The sequence below is a fragment of the Cryptomeria japonica genome, chromosome 10 (assembly GCF_030272615.1).
Source record: "Cryptomeria japonica chromosome 10, Sugi_1.0, whole genome shotgun sequence".
NCBI classification, from domain to species: domain Eukaryota; kingdom Viridiplantae; phylum Streptophyta; class Pinopsida; order Cupressales; family Cupressaceae; genus Cryptomeria; species Cryptomeria japonica.
The window spans coordinates 70,792,629-70,814,725 of record NC_081414.1 but is presented as its reverse complement, the minus strand read 5'-3'; the positions used below and the strand labels follow the sequence as shown (position 1 = coordinate 70,814,725).

Genomic DNA, 22,097 nt, shown 5'->3' with positions numbered 1-22,097 from the left:
CCCCAAATAATTTTTACGTTTGTATGCACCCAGCATCTAAACAATGCCCCTGGCACATACTTGTAACCACAGAATTACATCAATTTACCAATGTTTTGTATAATCCATGGATGCACTGTATGACATTTTTATATAATGAAAACACACTCTATACCTTGCACACCCGTGTCTATGCAATCCATATTGCCTGCATTCTTCTCAAAACCACACCTTCGAACCAGGGAAACCTTACCTCAAACAAGTGTGCTTGGAGGAATAGCAAGTTCTTTGAAGTAAATTGATTATCTATTAAAAGTAAAACAACAACAAAAATGGTTTTATCGATAATCAATTTACTTTAAAGAAGACAACCAGTCAATAATACATGCCATATTATCTATTTGCAATTCAATTGACGAAAGAGTATCTATTAACATTTCCAGCATGGTTTAATGATTAGAGCTAAGTTACTCGTTCGGGTGTGGATACAAGTATGGGTACCTGGTACAGTTACAGCAGAAAAATTTCCTTGGGACAAGTACAGATTCGATATATATATTCATATATATATACCTCATAATTTCCAAAAATGAAAATACTCGTAAATTCATAATCCAATGGTTTGTCAAATGTCAATACACAATGAAAATTACAATCAATAGTTAATAATCTTCATATTCTCTTCAGCAAAAGCATCAAAGCCGACATTTGGTTCAATTTCACTTGAATCACAATGAGTTAAAGATGCCACTTCCACTAGCCATGTACTATACCAGCTACATCATCTAAAGATATTTTTTGGCAAGTTGCGCAACAGTAACATCTAAGCCGACACACAACTAAGGCCTTTGCCAATTTCACATTTTTATCACTTAAAGAAAAAATTGTATACGCAAGCACTGTTTTTCTTACAAAAGTGTTTTTGAAAAAAAAAATCTGTTGTTTTAATTTTTGGGCAGCCCTTGGATCCCCCTGGGTTCATCTAGGTTTGGCCCAGGATCACCCAAGCTCCATCCCAAGCACCCCACATTCCCTATGGGTCTGTTGTGACGTATTCACACATCGCCCCATTACAAATGGGGACCCCTACTTTTTTTGCTTTCTGGGGTTTGCTTTCTAGGTGTTTAGGGTTTGTCAGTTAGCCTTTGCATTTTGAGTGTCGCCAGGGGATCAATAGGATGATAGGCTTTGCTTGAGATAGGGGAGTCAGCAGGTGCCCCAGAATTAGGGTTTCTTTGAGAGTCTTCTTTAGGGCCTGGTTTTGCTCTTGTTGCTAATTGTGTCTTGCTTTGTGAGTGGGTATCATCCTTGAAGGTCTGAGTTAGGTCGAGTTGGTGAGTGATGAAGTCTGGAATGTCATCCTGATCTTCAAATGCCCTGAAATTTGGCTAAGTCTGGAATGTCCTGATCCTGAAATTTGACTAAGTCTGGAAAACTGAAGAATCCTCCAAAAACTAGATTTTGCAATATAACTCCTGGAGGTCCGAAACCACTCTCAAACATCCTAAAAGTATATATGGAAACTTATACCTAAATGTTATATTCCATAAAATGATCCTGACGGAGAGTTCAAAAAGTCAAATTTCGCTCCTGACCCTTCCAAAGGGTCCAAAGCGAAATTCTCCATAAGACATTCTACTTTGACCAAAACCTAGAACTAATGCATTCCCAGGCTTGAATGAAGGTAAAAACGCTTGTTTGAATGAAGAAATGTGAAAATGAAGTCAAGATCTTGGCCAAGATTAGGAATTTCGCTCTTGACCCTTCCAAAGGGTCCAGAGCGAAAATCTTTATAACTCTTGTTTTCCTCCTTATTTTGGATAGGCGTTGGCTTGATCGGAGATGAATGGGTATGTTTTGCCTTGAGAGGGAGTTTGATTGATTTTGAAGAACAAGATTTTGGCCTAAAGGAGAATTTCGTTCCTGACCCTTCCAAAGGGTCCAGAGCGAAATTCATCATAAACCCTATTTCTTGCCTTGTATAGACTTGCAACCTTGTTCCTAGCTTGGAAAATGACCCAACTTTGCCTTATGAGGTGGTTTGAAACTTGAAAGTGAGCAATAGGGTCTGGAATGAGATTTTCGCTCCTGACCCTTCCAAAGGGTCTAGAGCGAAAATCTTCTTAAAGCTCATTTCTCCCTAACTTTGGCTAAATTTTGATGTGCAGGGTATCTTGGAAGGAAGGTTGGACATTCTTGTCACCTTTGAAGATTTGAAAGCATGAGAAAATGAAGAATTTTGGACGAGGGAAATTTCGCTCCTAACCCTTCCAAAGGGTCCAGAGCGAAATTCCCAAAGGCTCTTATTTTGCATTGAAGAAGGTCAAGTTTTTTGACATGGATGGAAGAAGAATAACTTGCTTTTGCCTGTTGAGGTTGTTTTAAACTGAAAAAAATGAAGGATTTAGCCCAAATGGAGAATTTCGCTCCTAACCCTTCCAAAGGGTCCAGAGCGAAAATCTCTATAAGAGACATTTCTTGCTTGGTTTGGTCAAATTGAGGTGTCCAAGACATGATGAAAGGAAGAATGAACATATTGAAATCCTTGGGCATGTTTAGAAGTTGTGAAAATGAAGGATTCTGGCCAGGAAAGGAAATTTCGCTCCTGACCCTTCCAAAGGGTCCAGAGCGAAATTCCTTGTAAACCTATTTTTAGCCTTTCTTGGACATGAAACTTTATTCCTAGCACAATGAAACATGAAATCCTACCTTGCAAAGAAGTTTCAAGTTGAAAAAATGAAGATTTTTGGTCAAGATTGAGAATTTCGCTCCTGACCCTTCCAAAGGGTCTCAAAGGGTCTAGAGCGAATTTTCTCAAAACTTCTTTTTGCTATCAAAATTTTGCTAAGTCAAGTGTGGGATAAGGTAAAATCAAGAAGGAATTGTCCCTAGGAGTGACTTGAAGTTGCAAGAAATCATGAAAGATGAAGGAATTGAGCCTAGAAGAGATTTTCGCTCATGACCCTTCCAAAGGGTCCGGAGCGAAAATCCTCAAAGTCATCTTTTCTTCCAAATTTTGGACAAAACTAAACTTAGACAAGGGTGTGAGAAGGCATTTGGTTTGCCTTAGAGTGGATTTTGGTTGCTAAGAAGGAAAGTTTTGAAGCCTAATGAAAATTTCGCTCCTGACCCTTCCAAAGGGTCCAGAGCGAAATTTCTAAATTCTCCTTTTTTCCTTGCAATTTAAGACAAGATTTTGGTTTTCATGACTTGGAGAGGAGTGAGGCAAGATGTTCTATGCCTTGGAGGTGATTTGAAGATGAAAGGATGGGAAAATTGCCCTAAAACCTGATTTTCGCTCCTGACCCTTCCAAAGGGTCCAGAGCGAAAATCCTAAAACCTGTGTATTCCTTTCAAGTTTATGCTAAGACAAGACTAGACCAAGCTAGAAATTGCCCTTGAGACCACCTTTGAGTTGATGTTGGCTTCCAAAAGTGATGATTCTAGGTCAGAGGAAGATTTTCACTCTTGACCCTTCCAAAGGGTCCAGGGCGAAAATCCTAAAATCCCCTATTTTGCCTTGCAAGAACAAATCAAACTTGGATGGAGTGAATGAAGAAGACTATTTCCTAACCTTGTGAGGTCCTAACCTTGTGAGGTGGATTGAAGTTAAAATGATGGAGGAGTAAGCCTAAGCAAGGAAAATCGCTCCTGACCCTTCCAAAGGGTCCAGGGCGAAAAACATCAGTGTCACCTTTTCCTCCAAGATCTGAGTAAAACTAGGCCTAGACTACAGTGAAAAAAGCCATTTGGAATGCCTTGGAGAGATTTGGACCTTCAAAAAGTGTGAATTTTGAGTTCAAGAGTAAATTTCGCTCCTGACCCTTCCAGAGGGTCCAGAGCGAAATTCAAGATAGGTCCTGTCCCTGGCTAGGTTGTTGAACAAAAGTGACCCTTTTCGCCTTGTGAAGATCAAATCAATGATAGCAAGTTGAGAAGTGGACTCAAACTGAGTAAGTTTTGATGAATTGAAGTGAAGGAGACTAGAAAATTGACTTGAGAGGTGAATTTCGCTCCTGACCCTTCCAAAGGGTCCAGAGCGAAATTCCTAAAAGATGGTATTTCCTTCAAAACATTGATGAGCCAACTTAGTGATGGAGATAAATATACCCTGGAGATTGCCTTGGAGGAGGTCAATGATCAAACTAAAGTGAATTTTGACCTAAAAAGTAAAAATTGCTCCTGACCCTTCCAAAGGGTCCAAGGCAAAATTCACATTTTCACCTAAATTACTCATGTGAAATACTAAAATTTGAAATGCAAGACTTTGATTAGGTCAAAACAAACATGAGCTCACCTTCTGAAAAATTTTGGAGTCAAGAAAGAAATGGGATATTCAGGTCCTAATTGGAAAAATCGCTTCTGACCCTTCCAAAGGGTCTAGGGCGAAATCATCAAAAAGCCTATCATTCAACCTTGTTTGAGTGAGTCAAGGGCAAATTGCAAGATTGTGAAGACAAGGGCATGGGAATTTGCAAATCTAGGTTGTGAAAATTTTGACTCATGAAGTGTGCAAGTCTGGATGTGAGGTTCAAACAAATCTTGAAATAATTTAAGCCTCCATCACTTTGAATATTTTAATGCCCAAGGAAAATGAAGATTCATCAAGCCTTAATCAAGCTTTAACATTCCCTAAACTAGCCTATAGTCTTTCACTAAATTTGCCTATTACAAGACATTTGGAAGACTAAAACAAGTTCGCATAAATTAAGGCATTCATAATTTGATTAATTTCTAGGCCTTGAAATGAATGAAAAAATCCACCTTTGAGCTTTGGAATTAATTTAAAAAATTAAAAATTATGCTTGAGCGCTCAAAAATCATTATTGTGCCTTTACAAACAAGTCGGCCATCCTTTGAGAGGAGTTTTATTTTATTTTATTCCCTATTTGCCAAGTCGGCCTTGAGGGAAATCAAGGTGAGCGCCCTATATAAGGGAGGTGTATTTTAACAAATTCAAATCATTCTTTCATTATCTCTCATGCGAACTTGAAGAGCAGATTTGGAGGTGCGAAATTGAGCAAGTTGGAGGATAATTTCCAAATTTTGGAAGGTGTTTGAAGGCGAATTTCCAGATTTTGAGAAGCTAGTTGAAGGCGAAATTCTTTTGAAGGCTGATTGAAGATTAATTCATCCAAAGGAGGACCTGAAATTCAGATCAAACGTCCTTGTCCAGCAAATTCTCATCTCCCTTCATTCATTTTTCAAGGTTGATAGCTAAAAATTCGAGGAAGAGGTATGAAGAATCAGATTCTTGAAATTTTTATTCAAAATTTAGTTGGATTTTCCATAGTAATCCTTTGGAAAATGTAAGTCTTGTACAATCTGATTTTAATTTAATTTGAAAATTCATAATTCTTAGATTTATCATCATTTTCGAATTAATATTTAGTTATTTCCTTGAAAGGTCTTGAATCCTATACCTTAAGATATTATGCTCAAACCCTAACTTTAAGCTTTTGTGTAGGTATCAAATGACAACCTCCACAGGACCAGACCAAGACAAGGACGACCTTCTCCGGTCCAGCATCATCACGGACAACCTCTTCCAATCCAGCATTCAAAGGAAAGGTACACCATCCATCCTGCACATCGAAGACAAAGGAAGTTAAAGCAAGGGTTCGTTGAAGAAGCAAACAGTTTCAGAAGAGTTAATTAAAGCTAGCTTCTCAGCAACATCAAATTGAATATCTACCAAGTTACAAGTGTCAAACAAGGTGGCATCCCAGTCATCACTCCTCCAATCGGATTGGTCCACCTCAGCGTGTCCAGATTCAATGTACCTGACTCATGGGAGATGGCACAAACTTCGATGTACCTACCCCGGCTATCCATTGGTCGAATATTCCAGAGAAGACGTGTCCAAATAATGCAATTATTTCATTGGTCAAAATTAAGTTTGTTGTAACAAACCTGTTGACGTGTATTTTGTACACTGCCTAACACAGGATAAAATACCCAAGGGTACCTTATCCTCTCTTGAATAAAGCCTCAGATTGCTGAAGATGTCGCAAAAAAGGATCAATCAGGATGACTCCAATGTTCTTTGATGAAGGGTCTCTACGTGTGGATAAGCACTAGTGGTCGTTGTGAATGTTGTTTCATCAAGGGGCCTTGCGTTTCCGTACAGGAACAGGATTTCCTAAAACTAACAAGTTCTCAAAAAAAGATCAAAAGGTAGGGTTTATGAGGGATAAATTCTAATCTATTCCTAAGAATGACCCAATGTAGGCTGGACTTGGTAAGATTCTACCAATTTCAATATTGCCAAGAAATAACAACTCAACTGAAATTGATGCGATCTTCTAAGGTAACAAAAGATTTTTCAATTCATCAAGGATCATAGACACTACCATGAAGGTACATATCCAAAGCTCAATGACGACTGAAGGTTTAGGTAATTCAAGTCTCTCCAGTTGACCACACAAGGCGTTCTTACAATCAGTAAGAAGCTAGTGGTTTGGAACGTGAATCTCACCAAAAATCAATCCCAACACTTAGTCCTTCAAATTTAAATACTACTTCGACCAACAATGATTCAAGAAAGTAAGCAACCATGAAAGTAGCCACAAGATTTGCAATAAAACACCATAACTTCAATATTTTATTGATCTCAAAGTCAAAATAGACAACAATTGCTTGAAATTCTCTCCTCAAAACTCAATCTTGCTACAAAATAACTTTCTTCTCTCCAAAAAGCTCTAATTCTATTCTGCTATTCTCTATCTATCTCTATATATCAAAATGAAAATGAGTGAGGGTATATATAGCATCCTCAATTACAATGAACGGCCCAGATCAAAAGAAGATCAACAGCTGAGATTTTGACACCTAAACCCTAATTAGGATTTTATTACAAAAAGTTCCACTTTTATTGAACAATATTAAATGCATAGCCAAATATTTAATTGGCACAAAAATCTAGGAAACATAGACCAATGATAATTAAGGTGCCACATCATCTATAACAACCTCTCTTCTAGAGCCTTGTTCCCTTTCCAATGCTCCTTAGCATATGCAGTGAATCTAGACACAATTCCCTCGATCTCAATAATAGGAATCTCTAGAAGATTCCTCATTCATTCCTCCAAGTGGATGACCTGATCGAAAGCTTTGAGAAGAGCTATGTCCCATCCAGGCTCGAGTTCTTTGATTTTCTCAATCAGGAGCATAGTAGAGAACATTTGGTCTCTTTGCTCATCTGTGATAACATTCTCATCTTTGCAAAAGATGACCTTGACCTTCTCCTCCAACTCTTGAAGATTCACATCTGTCTCATCTTCAATCCTCCTGCCAAGAATAGAACATAACACCTCAAACACCTTGTCCTGAATCGGATGAATGACCTCCTCAACTTGATTGCATTTCGTACTAATGTCTTCGAAAAGAACTTCCTTCATCTGAAGTAGAGTTGACCACTGGAGTAAATTATGAGCTCCTCCATCCATTATCTTTTCTTGTGCTAAGATCTTTCTTGGTGTTTGCCTGATTACTTGCAGAACAGGAATGATAACATCCCTAGTGTGGGCAAAGGCAGCCACTGTTATCATTAGGTTGTGAATGATCTCAAGAACCTGGATAGCTCGATGGGTAGTCTGCATCATTCTTGTTGCGAACTCAATGGCAACGGTATGGGATTTGTCAATCCAAGAGCTCATAAGCTGGACCAAGCTCTTAACTCTTTCTGCCTCACCAACTGATTCAAGGGGAAGTGCTTGCACAAGAGATACTGCTGGATCTTGTCATCCCAAAGGCTGATTGAGATGGCTAAAGTAGCCCCTCCAAGCACCGACCTCTCGCTCAAGCTTTCTATTCTTTTCCATTTCTTCCTTAAGCTTGTCTTTAAGTGCCTCGAATGAATCAATTGCCTCATCCAGTGTCTGCTCGGTTGTGAGTGGACCAAGTTCAAATGTTTCTACATCGTACTCTTCTGCAAGGATTTCACCTTCGTACTTGTCCATTGCCGATGTAGCTATCTGCAACTTCCTGGACTCTGTCTCATCTCTGATCATCTTGGACATTTTGGTGCCCTTCCTTCTCTCTATTACTCCCTGAGAATTTCCAACAAGGCTTTCTAAATCAATCACATTATCTTCGTCTTCAATCACAATCACCCTTGTTAGCCTCTCCTTTAACCAATCTAGAATGGCGGACTTTGTCTCTCTGACTTGTATCTCTTTAGGCAATGGTTCTTCTTCTCGGAGAGGGGATGTCACTTCATCATCATTCTTGTCTTCATTTAGCTCATTGACTTGGGGAGATTGACTTGATGAACGTTGAGGTGCTTGCCTTTCTTCATGTTTATCATTCTGGACCATTGATTCCATAGATTCCTCAACTTCAAGTACCCTCTTCTCTTGTCCTTGACTTGCCCTTTTTTCATGTCGGGAAGATGTGCCAGATGAGTGATCTCGATGGGCCTCTTGCTTCTTCTTGGAGGGTTCCCTTTTCTCAGGTCTTTCTTTCCTTTTCGCGCTTCTAGGATGAGGATTGCCTTCACTTGCGCATCTGGGGTGAGGATTGTCTTCATTTGTGCTCCTAGGATGAGGATTGCCTTCACCTGTGCTTGCCCCTCCTTCCCCTGGCCTTTCCTCCAAAGTAAAAGTCATAGATATGTTCTGTTCTCTCAACTTTTGACGTTGCACATCAACCCATCTGCGAGTACAGGACAAAACTGGAGCCATCAAAGCTTTTAAGTCAAAAACCTCAGGTTCATTCCAATCTATCTTTACTGCTTTGTCTTCTCGGTCATAAGATGATTGGAGATGTCTGCCACTGTCCTGAGCTTGATCAACCACTCTGTAAACTTTGCATTTCCTGATGAGATCTAAAGGTATCCTGGAATGCATCTTTCTTTTCACTTCTAAATCATCTGAGAGATTCATCAAAAAGTCCTCTATCTGAAATTCATGCTTGTACTTTCTACCAACTGTTTCTTCTATATACCCATAAGGATCAAAGTTCTCTCTCAAGGCAAAGAATGAAAATGAATATAAGGCCAATTCTTTCTCTGCATCATCCATGGCTAGAGCATTAGGACATACCTCAACTGAATTCCCTAGTATGATAGGCACAAGAACTCCATTTCCATGCCTGTGTCTGAATGCCTTTGCATAAGCTGCCAACTGCCTAATTACCTCCAGTAATACTATTGTGTCTGTCGGATATCTTGGCAACATATATGGAGGTGAAGGACACCCATGAACTCTAATATATGTAAACTTCTGGAATTGGATAAACCAAGCACCGTACCTCTTTACAAGCTCTTGTGCATCTTGAGATATCCGATTGTGAATCCCGCCTTACAATGTCCTGGTGATGTTCATCGTGAAGGTATCATTAACTAACTTGTAGTTACTTCCAGTTGGATGATGCAAATGAACATAAGATTCACAAACTCTGACTTCCCCGGGCCCTCTTCCGATCACTCCTCTGTGAGGTAGTCCTGCATATTCAAAACTCCTGATCAAGGCATATATGATATACGAGCTCATGTGGAATGACTTGGTAGCCTTCAGTCTTCTCAACTGCACGTCCAAGCAATGGCTAATAATTCTAGCCCAATGAATTGTTCCTTTCCCTTGAACTATCACTTGGATGAAGTAGAACATCCACTTCTCAAAATAGAAGGCTTGAGGAGCCCCTGTAACTCGATTGAGTAAAGTTATCAAATCTTTGTACTCCTCCTGGAAGTCGATCCTATGTGGTGTGTTGGGAATCTTGCTTAGGCGAGGATGACTTTTGAGTAACCAATTCTTATTGATGATGCTCAAACAAGTGTCTAGATCATCTTCGTACATGGATCTAGCTCCTTCCAAGCTTTTGTAAATCATATCTTTATGTTCTAGCAGATGGAGAGCTTCACTGATAGCCTCTTCTGAAAGGTAAGCCAAAGTGTTTCCTTCCTTGGACAGGATTGATCTTGATTGTGGGTCATAATGGCGGGCACACTCGATCATCAGCTCATGACACTGGACTGCTGGAGGGAAGCCGGCTGCCTTGATAATGCCACTTTCAATTATTCTCCTTGCGACAGGTGATGGCTTTCCAATGTAAGGGACGTCTCGAAACTTCTTCACACTGAAGTTTCCCAAGTTGGTATATCCAATGTTACTCCACTTTGACACGATCTTGATCTCCAATTCTTCATTCTTTTGATCTTCCTTCATGAGGGCTAGACGACTGGTGGATGCTCCTGCCTTTGGGGTCGCCATCTTGACACCTACACAACATTTCATAGTGAGCAATATATCTTGCAATTTAAACATATAGAGTAGATTCAAGTTTTAAATTTAGGAAACTTCATGATAAATCTTTGAATTATCATTTCCTAAATATAACTACGCAATTGGAAATTCAAAATTCAAAATTTCAATATTGAACAAGGGAGATCTCGCCATACCTCTTCTTGAGAACTAACTCTAAAAAACGATGCAAAATAAGGAAATTCGCTAGGCAAAATGTGGATCGAGGCCCTCCCTTCAACAAAATGGTCTTCCTCCAGACTTTGCAAGCATTGCCTTGAGGAAAATTCGCTCCACCTCTAGCCTCCAACAAAGTTCGCACTCCTTCTTAGACCAGATTTCGCACTCCTCCTTGCTTCTCTAAATCGCATTTGAACAAATGATTGAATGATGGATTAAAAATACCTCTCTTATATAGGCGTTCACCATTGCAATTTCCCATAGGCCGACTTGGAAAATAGGCCAAAAATAAATAAAAATTAAATAAAAGAAGAGGCCGACTTGGAAAATAAACATTAAAAAGATACCTTAAGCGCTCCATTTTTTAATTTAATTTAATAATAATTAATTTTAAATGCCTTTATAATTAAAAAAAAAATCGATTTTTTAAGGCTTCAAAAATTAATTATTAAATGATATGCGCCCTTATTAAATGTCAATTTAATTTTTTAAATATTTTGGAGTTTTAGCGAAATTGGCATTTAATGTGTCTTAGAGGACATTGGCGCCTAGGCATGGTAAAATATTGATTTGTAAGAACCTCACCTTGGTCCCCGGGAGAGGGACAGGAGTGCCCCTTCATTTTGACCTTGTATTTCTTGCTTTTCACGTTCAAAGTCTCTTCCTGGACGTCCAAAATAGCATTTTTATTGGGGACCTTGAGTTTAATTCATTTCTTCTTTGGAAGGAGTGTGCCTTAAAGCACTTTCGCCCTGGTCCCTTGGTGAGGGACAGGAGCGATCTTACCTTTTGTCCTTGGACTTCATTTCCAAATTGCTAATTCATGATGTGAGGTAGGCAAGGATCATTATTGCTCGCTCTATGCATGCTTAACTCGTTTCTCCAAGACAAAATGAGCTCTTTCTAGGATTTTCGCCCTGGTCCTCCAGTGAAGGACAGGAGCGAATTTTGCATTTGAGCTTAGGATCGTTGACTCTTGGGGTCAATTCTTTGTTCACCATCCTCTTAAAGACATTTTTGACTTTGCACAACCTTGCCTTGGCGTGGTCTTGGAAGGAAATGATTGATTTTAGGAAAAATCGCTTTGGTCCTCCAGTGAAGGACAGGAGCGAATTTTAGCTTATTGCACATATTCATGATCGCATCAACTTCCAACGACCTTCGAGGCATAAAACATCATTCCTTGTTCCTTGGAAACGAAAGTAGCATTCCAAAATGTTAGGCTTTTAGGTAAATTTGAAGATTTCGCTCTGGTCCCTTGGTGAGGGACAGGAGCGCCCTAACCAATTTTCATCAAGTTTTGTGGTCTTTGCAACTTCGTTCTTCCTTGAAGCACTTTTAAATATCATTGCAACTTCGTGCCTTGGCCTGGATTCGTCCAAATTTGGAGGGGGAGGCTAGATAATGTATTTTTCGCCCTGGTCCCTTGGTGAGGGACAGGAGCGCCTTGGCCATTATGAGCTCACTTGGGTTTTGCTAACTTTCAAAATTATCTTCAATGGAGTGATTACGCCTTCCTTCATTCATCTCAAACGTAAAACTTGCTTTTCCTTTGCCAGAAACTTGTCTTGAGGGAAAATCGCTCTGGTCCCTTGGAGAGGGACAGGAGCGCTTTTGTGAATTCGAGCTTGTCTGTCCTTTACTAGCCTTCCAAATTATCTTCAATGGGCTAATCATGTCTTATTCCATCCATTTCAATCACAAACTTGCTTTGTCTTTTGCAAGGAATTTACACTTTTTAGAAAATCGCTCTGGACCCTTGGAGAGGGACAGGAGCGCCTATTGCAACTTGGGTTGATTTTCTGCTTTGTAGGCCACTCAAGTTATATTCAACGAATAAAACATACTTCTCTCAACCTCCTCAAATCGCGAAATCACTTAAATCTTGCAAGGAAAATGCAAATTTAGAATTCAAGCTCCGGTCCTTCAATGAGGGACAGGAACGCCTTTTGTCCTCAAGGCCAAATTTTTTCACTTTTTACATCGAAATCTCTTTTGCTAGGGAAGATACCATCCTTTTGCAAGCTATGAACAAGAGCCCAAATCCCAAAAAGGTCCAAAAGGGTGTGTTTGAAGAAAATCGCTCTGGTCCCTTGGTGAGGGACAGGAGCGCCTTTACCTTTCTAGGCCAAAAGTTCAACCTTTCATTGCTAACAACTAAGTCTGGATACTCCATTATGTTCATTTCATCCTTTATTGCGTCCCTGGTGCTTCAATTTGATCAATCAAGGCCAAGAGTGACCTAAGCAAACCATTTCGCCTTGGTCCTTCAGTGGAGGACAGGAGCGAATTCACCTTAAACCATCAGAATTCATCATTTTTGAGTCTTCAAAATCTCCAAAATCTTCAATTTATGTCCAATTATATCCCCTGGCGACCCTGCACAAAACAATTTAAACAAGTCAGTAACCAATATGCATCAAATATCATTTTCGCCTTGGTCCCTCGGAGAGGGACAGGAGCGATTTTGCCAAAATATCCAAAATTTAGGTCTTCAAATCACTTCATCATGCAGGGTTAGGTTATCTTCAAGGCCAGGGTCAGTCAGCACGCCTTCAAAAATTTGATCAAAATTTACCTAGGCAAAAAAAAAAAGCACAATTCCATCATTAAAATGCTAGCACTTTAGAAAAAATTGATTTTACCTCAAAAGAACCCTGACTTAACCTAAGACAACCCTAACTTCAGTAAACAATCTTCAGGAGGATGCGTAATAACCTTCAAAATTTGATTGGACTTCGGCTTGAAAACATCCAAAAGAAACCCCTAAGGCTTAACCCTAGTCCAGACGACTCACTCACTTAATCTAAACCCTAAAAACATAGAGAAGATAAGGCAAAACAAAAGCAAAAAGAGGGGGTCCCCATTTTAATGGGGCGATGTGTGAAATGGTCACAACAAAACCCTAATTAGGGTTTTCATTGTAAAATCTCGGCCATTGATCTCAAATTGATCTAAGCCATTGAATTGTATTGTGGGCACTATATAAGCCCTGGCTCCTCATTTGTAAAGGCAAATAGTTAGTCAATAATGGCTAATAGTTAATAGTTAGTAATAGAGGCCAGAATAGTAGAATAGCAATTAGAGTAGATTAAGAAGAGAAGGCAAGACATTGTTGCCTTAATTGTAAAGACTTCTTTTCATTGAAGATATGGTGGAATATGTTGTTTCTTTGCAATGTGCATGGTCTCTTGTTGAATCTTCATTTTTTATGATAGATGATTAGATTGAGTGAAGAAAATTGTTGAATGCACCTGTGTGGAATCTGTCTAGTCCATACCACTAGCCTCTTACTGATGGTAAGTGCGCCCTGCGTGGTCAACTGGCATAAAATGAGCTTAATCTTAAGTCGTTACACGTCTATTGTTCATGCATTATCTTGAATGGTGATCATTGTCAAATGGTGTACGATTTGAACGTATTGGAAGCATCCCTTAGAAGATCGCACTGAGTTGGTGTTGAATTGTTCAACCTGATGGTGAGACCCAGCCCAGTAGGACTCCACCTAGTCATTCATCCATCTTCTCGCATCCAAGATAGTAGAGTAGACTTCCTGAACCCTGCATCTTTTGCCATTTGTTTGTCTTCCAGTTAGTGAATAGGACTTGTGATTCCAGCAAATTAGACGTTCAGGTCATCAAGTGTAAGTCCCCTTGTGATTCCAGCAAAATCACATCATACCACAAAGAGCTTATCCACGAGTAGAGAACCTACATACAAGAACCTTGAAGCTTCTCTGATTGATCCTTCTGCGATATCTTCAGCATTGGAGAGCTTTATTCAAGAGAGGATAAGGTACCTTTAGGTATTTTATTCTGTGTTTGGTCGTGAACAAAAAACACATCAACAAGGTCCTTCTATGAAGAACCCACAAGGAACTCAAGGTGTGCAAGAGGGACCGTAGGCAAACCTATTGTTACACTACTGATTCCAATAAGGATAATGTATTTGTTGTCAAGCTCTTGTCCCAAAAGATGAAACCTAGGTGCATCTTCCTTTTCCATAAGTGTTGTACCTACAGATGATAAACAAATTTGAAGGCTTACAACCATTATTGATAGTTCTAGAGCAAGCCTAATTGACAGTGATACTCCTTACGTCCAATTCTTTGCCACTCATAGCTTCAGTGGCATCCATCATCACCTGCTCACCTCTGAAAGTCACAAATTTGAACTCAAGGGACCTTCCAATTCCTAGTCTCTTATGATCTTGGACTTGAGCACCACACCAATCAAGTTGAAATAATCATGAAGGTTGCTATTATCATGTTTAAGATGTGGGTGTAATTTTAACAACAGTCAACAACCAAGTCACTACTAGCATTACACGTTTCCCCTTTGAGAAAGTTGGATTCCACATGTAACTGGCTGGGTGAAGTGAACCACATTCAAATTGACTAAGGTTGAACCCCATCTTTTTAATTGCCACTCCATTGTGCCATAGCTATCATCATGTAGCTCCATATTCAAACCCTCCATCTCAACACGAAAGAAAGAGATTGATAGAAACATGTTTTCTTTAGCCTACCTCTTCATTGTCACCACTACAAAACTATTGTGAAATGACTTTCTACAATAACTATGTCTACTTTCGAATGATTTTCAATAGTAACAATGTAATTTCTATGAATGACTTTCCACAACAGCTATGTAATTACTACAAATGAATTTCTGCAGCAATGGTGCAAGTGTCCAAAAATTTGTCTAGTACTCAGCAGATTATGCTTGACTCGCTAAGTCTATTAGACTAGCCAAACTCGCCAAGACTTATTGGTCAAACGCAACCAGCTGAAAACACTAAAAGATGAAAAAACAATATCTAAATTTCAATGTTATTGGATCAAATTTGGATTTTCCTTGAGTAATCAAACATTGAATCAATTTGGGCACACTCAAGGGCATGTAGTCTTCAGGGAACATCCATTTCATTCTCATTCCGTTAGGCCTAATTAATGTGCCACAGCCTCACCACCCACCTTTTTTGAAGGTTTGGAAGTTGGTTCAAAGCCATAAAATTATTAAAAAAATGTTCATTTTTTAGATCAGAAAGAAACTTTTGTACAAGTTTAGTGTAAACATGTTAGAAAATAGTTCAAGTGGTTCAATTTATTCTATTTTGCATTTCACTTTTAATGATGTCATGCCCCTGCCATGAAGAACACTACCTTTATCACAGTTTTAATAAATAATAAAGCCAAGGCAATGAAATAAAAAATATTAGCAAGGGGCTGACTATGATTAAAAATAAAATAGGCATGCGATTTTTCAAAGGAGGCCAACTAGAATTAAATGGTAGCTATTTATTTTAAAGTGGGCCAACTGAGATTAGTTTAGGGGCAGCAAACAGATCATAATTAAAAATTAGATAAAGACTATCAAGGCAGCACCCAGTCTTGAAAAGGTACAACTCTTGCAAGAGCAATGGGCTTTATGAAAAGATTTGACTTTCCCCCTCAATTGAAGATACAAAAGGGGCTATCAATCAATTAGAGAAGGCATAATCCATAAGCAATTAAAAGAATTCAGATCATCAATTAAAGATATAAAAGGGGTGATCGATTAATTAGAGAAGGCATGATCCATAAACAATTAAAAGAATTCAGATCATCAATTGAAGAATAAATTCAGATTAAAAAAACAAGTATATACAGCAGACAATAGCCATTTGAGGGTAAACATGTTAATTCATCAGGAGGTACTTAGTTAGCAATAATCTAGCAAATTCATTGAGAAATCAGTTTTGAATTTGTGGAAGTGTCTTGCAAATAGGAAGGACAAAATCCCTTTCAAGTTCATGAGAGATGACAAGATGGCCCCCCTTTCATGCTCTTATCAAGTTGAACAAGAGTTAGAAGGACAGCCAGCCTTCCATACTCTTAGGCTTGATCAAGGATGACAGCAAGTCCCCAAGGTGGACTGAGGGATGGAAGGGCGCCCCACCATCCATCCTCTTGGCAAGTCAAGGATGACCAACCTTAATAATTGCCATTTGCAAGCATTTCCAAGGAATTCACGATGTGATTAGCTGCGAGGAATATGCTACGATGTATTGATTCGAATATTAATGATGCTATGATGTATTAATTTGAATATTATCATAATTTCTTGATCTTTAATATTTCTAATATCAGTTTTAGTGATTATTATTGTTTGGAAGCGTACAAATCAGGAATATTCCCAGTAGGGACATTACAAAAGATTAAAATGAAAGTATTTTATATAGCTGATTAAGTCTAATAAAGTGTAGGTAAACACTAATGACTTAGATATATATTTCAACTCATCTCTTGTAAGAGATATGGATGCTTTTTGGAAGATTTGATTTTTAGCTGAATAGTGTAAAGATACGAGCAAGATAGAACAATGTCATACAGCTGTTAGATAAACAGTTTGTAGAGGTTTCCTTGTAAGTTTTTCTAACAAATGAAAGGCTGATTTGAAGGTGTAAATTTTCTGTGTATTAGTTTTATATTTGAAGTTTCAACAGTTGTGTGATTAATGCAATGTTAGAAGAATATTTTCATTTATCAAATATTAGGACTTCAGTCATCTTGCTTGAAACTTTACAAAAATGCAATGCTCCATTAAAAACACACAAGAAGCATTATCCCTCAACTTGGGTCTGCCACCCTGGATCCAACTTTAGTTTTTTTTTTAGTATAATAATAAAAATAAGTTGGGCTGTGTTAGATAAAAAATTAGTGTTCTTCAATTTACCCAATAACTGAATTACAAATATACTTTTGGTTTGCGAAGTCAATCATGATCCCAAATAATGTTACCATAGCTACAACATTATCGAGGACCTATCTAAGACATATGCATAAGACACGACATAGAGCTTGTATGTTGAGTTGTGTCATACAAGCTTCTTTCTACAATATAAAAATTATACTACCCATAACTAGAAATCAAAAGCCTAGGGCATCCTGTGAGTATTTTTCTCCTGCTGGTTTTCAAACTGCTCCTTTGTCAAAAATGATACCCTCTGATCTCTCATTTTGAAAAACTGAAACCACCTCTTCATATAACTTTGTGCAAGTCACCCAAAACTGGGAAACATGGAGACTTGCACAAATACCCTAGAAATCTACAATTTCCTATAGCTGCATACAACACCCATGTCTTCTTGTTAGAGTTTTAATCATTTAAGCACTTCAATCATACACTGACCGTGCCCTTACTATATTGGTGGAGTATAGAAGCCCATACCCATCTGCAAGCATCACCTTTAGAATTAATGGTGCTCAAAAAAGGAGAGGCAGGGTGGTGGATGTACAGTTAAAGGAAGGTAGGCAAGTTACTGCACTCAACACCACCACCATTGGCGCTCAAACAATTTGAAAATATTTTGAAATGATATCGGTGCCCTGTCCTTTCCTACTGCGAACTTCCTCTTTGCCTCTTGTTCTCCTCCCTCGCATGTCAACGAAACACCAGGTTGTCACAACCCCTTCGGCCTCCGCAAATAGTTTTGAAACCTCTCAAGAAAGCCAACAAAACACGTTGACTTTAGATTCTCCAACTTGGGACAAATAGCTGTAAAGCAAAGGGAAAGGCACCACAAGAGAAAGCACTTAAACATAGATGCATCAACTTGGAACAAATGGCTGTAATGCAAAGTGAAAGGCAACAAACAGGAAAACACTTAAACATGTAGATGCATATAAAGCATAGTTGAACTGCTCGCCAAAAACAAAAACTAGCCAAGGCCCAAAGAAAACTCGGCAAAAACTGGGCAACTTCAAAATTTGCTTAAATCTAATTAAAAAATTTATTTTTTTGCAAAATTCAGTGAGGAGATGCATCCAATGAGTACACAAAAGAAACAAGCTGAGTCTAGATATATTTGATTGATTTAAATGCAAATTGGGTACAAAATGGTATCCTCTTGTGGAATGTTGATGGTTGACAGACTAAAACAAAATGAAATAGCAAATTGCTTTTGTAAAACTAAAAGTAAATACTACATCAAAACATTTTACATCTTCCTCTTCCCAGCACTAGTGAAAACTACTCGAGGGATAGAACTAGAAGCTCAAGTCCTAGGAGTCTGATGTGGCTCCTCCACCTCGCCAAAATGAGGTTGAGGGTAGCACCCCTCAAAGGGGTCTGAGGGTGAGAGAGAGAGGTAGAGAGATAGGTCTAAATCTTGGGGGAGAGAGGAGAGAGTGAGATAGAGTGGTAGAGAGAGGGGATAGAGGAATAGTGATAGGAAGATAGATAGGTCTAGAATTCAGGGCAGATAAAGTGAGTGAGAAAGAAAGAGCAACAGAATGTTGATAGGAGCCTACTAATTACTGAAATTTGACAGTCTGAAAATTTAAAAGATCTTCTAAAACCTTGAATTTGCATTATAGCTCCTAGAGATCTAAAACCCCTCTCAAACATCCTGCCAATATATACATGAAATATAACTTAAAGTATACTTAAATGTTATATTTCATGTATATATTATGATGAAGAGAATGAGACTGACTTGAAAAAAAAAATTAGATAATTTTTTGACATGTTTGGGCCTCTTTTTTTTATGCAGCCAAGTTTTTGCCAAAGATTCGCCAAGTTTTTGCCAAGCTGAGTTTTTCCCAAAAAATCTACAGTTTTTGTGCGAGTTAATGGCATATATACTCGCCAAGCAAAAAAATCGTTCAAAACTCGCGGCGTACTCTACGAGTATTCCATTTATTATAAAGTATCTCAAATCGGTTTTCAACAAATGGATGAACATGACCAAACGAAGGCTTATGAAGCAGAGAAGATCAAAATGGGACACAACAAAATGGGGTGCTAACATGACCCAAAGAATTTCTTTTGAACATGATGGAAAATCAAAATTGTCATAAATTTAAAAAGCAAGTAAAGAAAGATCTCCTACTAAAAAGGTATATGTAACAGTGTATTACAGGAAAAGGCTTATACAAATAATGCATTGTAGGTCAAATGGTCACAATAAATAAATGGGAGATCTTTCATCTTAAATTCCACCACAGCATACTGCCAAAGCTTCTCAAATTTGTATAGAGAAGTCACTCAAATTTCAAAGCCTCTCAAACATATCATTTTAACCGTGCATAAATGCCTTACTTACAAATGACACATCTGATTGTAAGATACACAGTTTCTTTGTATATAATGAAAATTATCATACTCTACACTTTCATCCATAAATTTGTTTAAGCAGCCAAGGACAATATTCATATGTTAGATAGAATTAGGTCGCATCCCTAATGCTGTTAGAAAGATTAGCTAACACAATTGTATACCTTCCTGTTATTTCAATGTATAATGATGCAAGTGAATATTTTATTAATTAGAAATATAAAAAAATGAGTTTACTGAGACGTTACAGCAGTGTCATTAACAAACATAAAAAAGAAGTCTCTAGATGGCAAATCATGATTTACAATATAGATTGAAAAGATGAGTACTTCAATTAAAAATCTGACCTGGTCAACAGGAATCATCATCATAGATTTCTGCCTGATTAGGGATTCAAATGCATTGTTCTCCCTGCGTATACTGGCTTCAAACTTCTGCTCTTCGGTGGAATTTTCATAAAACAGGAAGTACACTTTCAATGGTTTTCCAGGATTTTCTGCCTTGTAAACTTCAATTTCCCTGACAAACCCCATGTTTGGATCATAAACTACAATATATGAAGGCTTCACAATATCTAGTATAAGCCGATCATTTTCAAGGGCATAATAATGTGCAATGGGAACAGGCTTAGCAAAGTTGATTTCTGGATCATCACAATCTTTCCCTGTTCTTTTTGCATTCACATTTTCAGTAGAGTCATCGAAAGCAACCTCATCAATATTTTGGACACACTCTGAAGAAGCTCCCTTACTTTCCAATGTCCCTGTTGTACTTGTTGTATCCGCCAGTTCAGATTCTTTAGACATCTCAGCTTTATTTCTTTCTTGCTTTCCTTGATATTTCATTATTGATGCATGAACCCCCACTGTTGTATCTTTCTTCCCTCTCCCTTTTCCTCTCCCTCTTCCCCCTCTCCCTCCTCTCCCTCTCCCTCTCCCTCTCCCTTGACCCTTTACTCCCTTTCCTAAAGAAAGATCATCTCCAACAGGGATCACCTCTTTGTCATGAACTGCAACCTGAGCAGCTGCAGCTAGTAAAGCATCCTGTTCTAGCCTATATGTGCTACCAGATTCGGAATTATCTCCAAATCCTGCAGGAATATTTCCATCCAAAATACCAAATCCTTTAAGCCCTTGGTTTTTCTTTTTTTTATGTGTCCGTAATCCATGTAACTCTGACTTGCCCAACAAATATTTTTCCCATTCTTCACGCATGAGCTGCAGTGGCAATAAAAACAGATGCTTATTTTTGTCTTTACAGTAATACCAACAAAAATCCTTAATACTGATAACACCACTTCAATAGAAACATTGCTTATTCAAGGACAACTCCAGGAACGATAGAAACACCACTTTTCCATAAATTGAATGCTTATTTTTAATAAAAACAGTAAATTTATACTAAAAGAAAAAAAAAATTACAGAAGGCCAGGCATTGGTTTGGAATTGATCCAAAGGCTGTGGCAAATCAGCTGCAAAAGATATGCCACATTGAAACAAACAGCAGCTACAAAGATTGCAAGCTATGTTGTTACAAGAAACATTGACTAACCTACCCTGCTTTCAAACATATGCATACAATTTTTAAAAATAAGTGCTGGTGGGTAAGTGCATGCGATTGTTTCTCAACTAGAGCAACAAACTAACAAAAGGCCTCCACAACTAGGCATTGATGCCAGTCTCCACAGCATCCCTGAGACATAAAAATCTTGTGCAGGTACTTCAGACTCCTGGTCATCCATGGAAGCAGGAGCATTCACCTGATACATCCAGTTTGGAACTGCAGTCCTGGGAAGAGACCTATTTAGGAAAGTAATCTGTTTTCCCTCAAGAATGAAAGCTTCCGCATAACTTTATATCATATAAACTCAGTGTTGCATGGACACAGATATGATATGACTATTTTTCAAGTTCCCCTACCATGGAAGTATTTAATATCAACGATTAAAGATATTTAAATATTATTTGTAACGTATTATTTTAAATAACAATTTTTAGAATCAAAACCTATCTCAAAAAATATTTTTAAAATAAACTAGTTATTAAAAAATTTTAAGTATACATTAAAATAAGATAATAGCATATTAAAATATATAATAATTAATCAATCCTTTTTAAAGCTAAACTGAGAACACCTTCAGTTTTGAGTTATAAATTGCTTGTTAGCAAAACCTATCTTAAGAAATAATTAAAAGTAAGTATAACAAATTATTAAAAAATCTAAAAGTATACCCTAAAATAAGATTACAATTTTATAGCATAGTAAAATAAATAATAATTAATAAATCCTTTTAAAAGTTAAACTGAGAGCTCCTTAGGTTTTAAGTTTTATAGCTCTTTCAATTTTGAGTTTTAAAAATACCTATAGCTTTATTTTTTTTTATAAAATAAATTTATTGAAAACATTATACATTGCTTGGTAGCAAGTAATACATCCTTAGCCGTAGCTAAGGATGCATTGCTGTCAAGCCATGTAGATTTTGAAAAAAACCCTAAACAGAAGAGGATCAAGTGGGAATCGAAGCAGGGAAAATAAACACCTATCTCAAATGCTCAAAAAAATTCCTACTCATGAGCTCCTGCTGCACACAAACTAA

At 38.0% G+C, this 22,097-nt stretch overlaps 1 protein-coding gene across 1 annotated transcript in view; it reads right to left on the bottom strand.

The window, feature by feature from the left end:
* The window catches only part of LOC131033272 (DNA repair endonuclease UVH1), a 109,355-nt gene that overhangs the window by 6,998 nt on the left and 80,260 nt on the right, over nucleotides 1–22,097 (bottom strand). Inside the window, exon 5 of the mRNA XM_057964447.2 lies at nucleotides 19,849–20,718. Within this exon, the coding sequence (XP_057820430.2) occupies nucleotides 19,849–20,718 (870 nt within the window). The remainder of the gene's footprint in view (nucleotides 1–19,848; nucleotides 20,719–22,097) is intronic.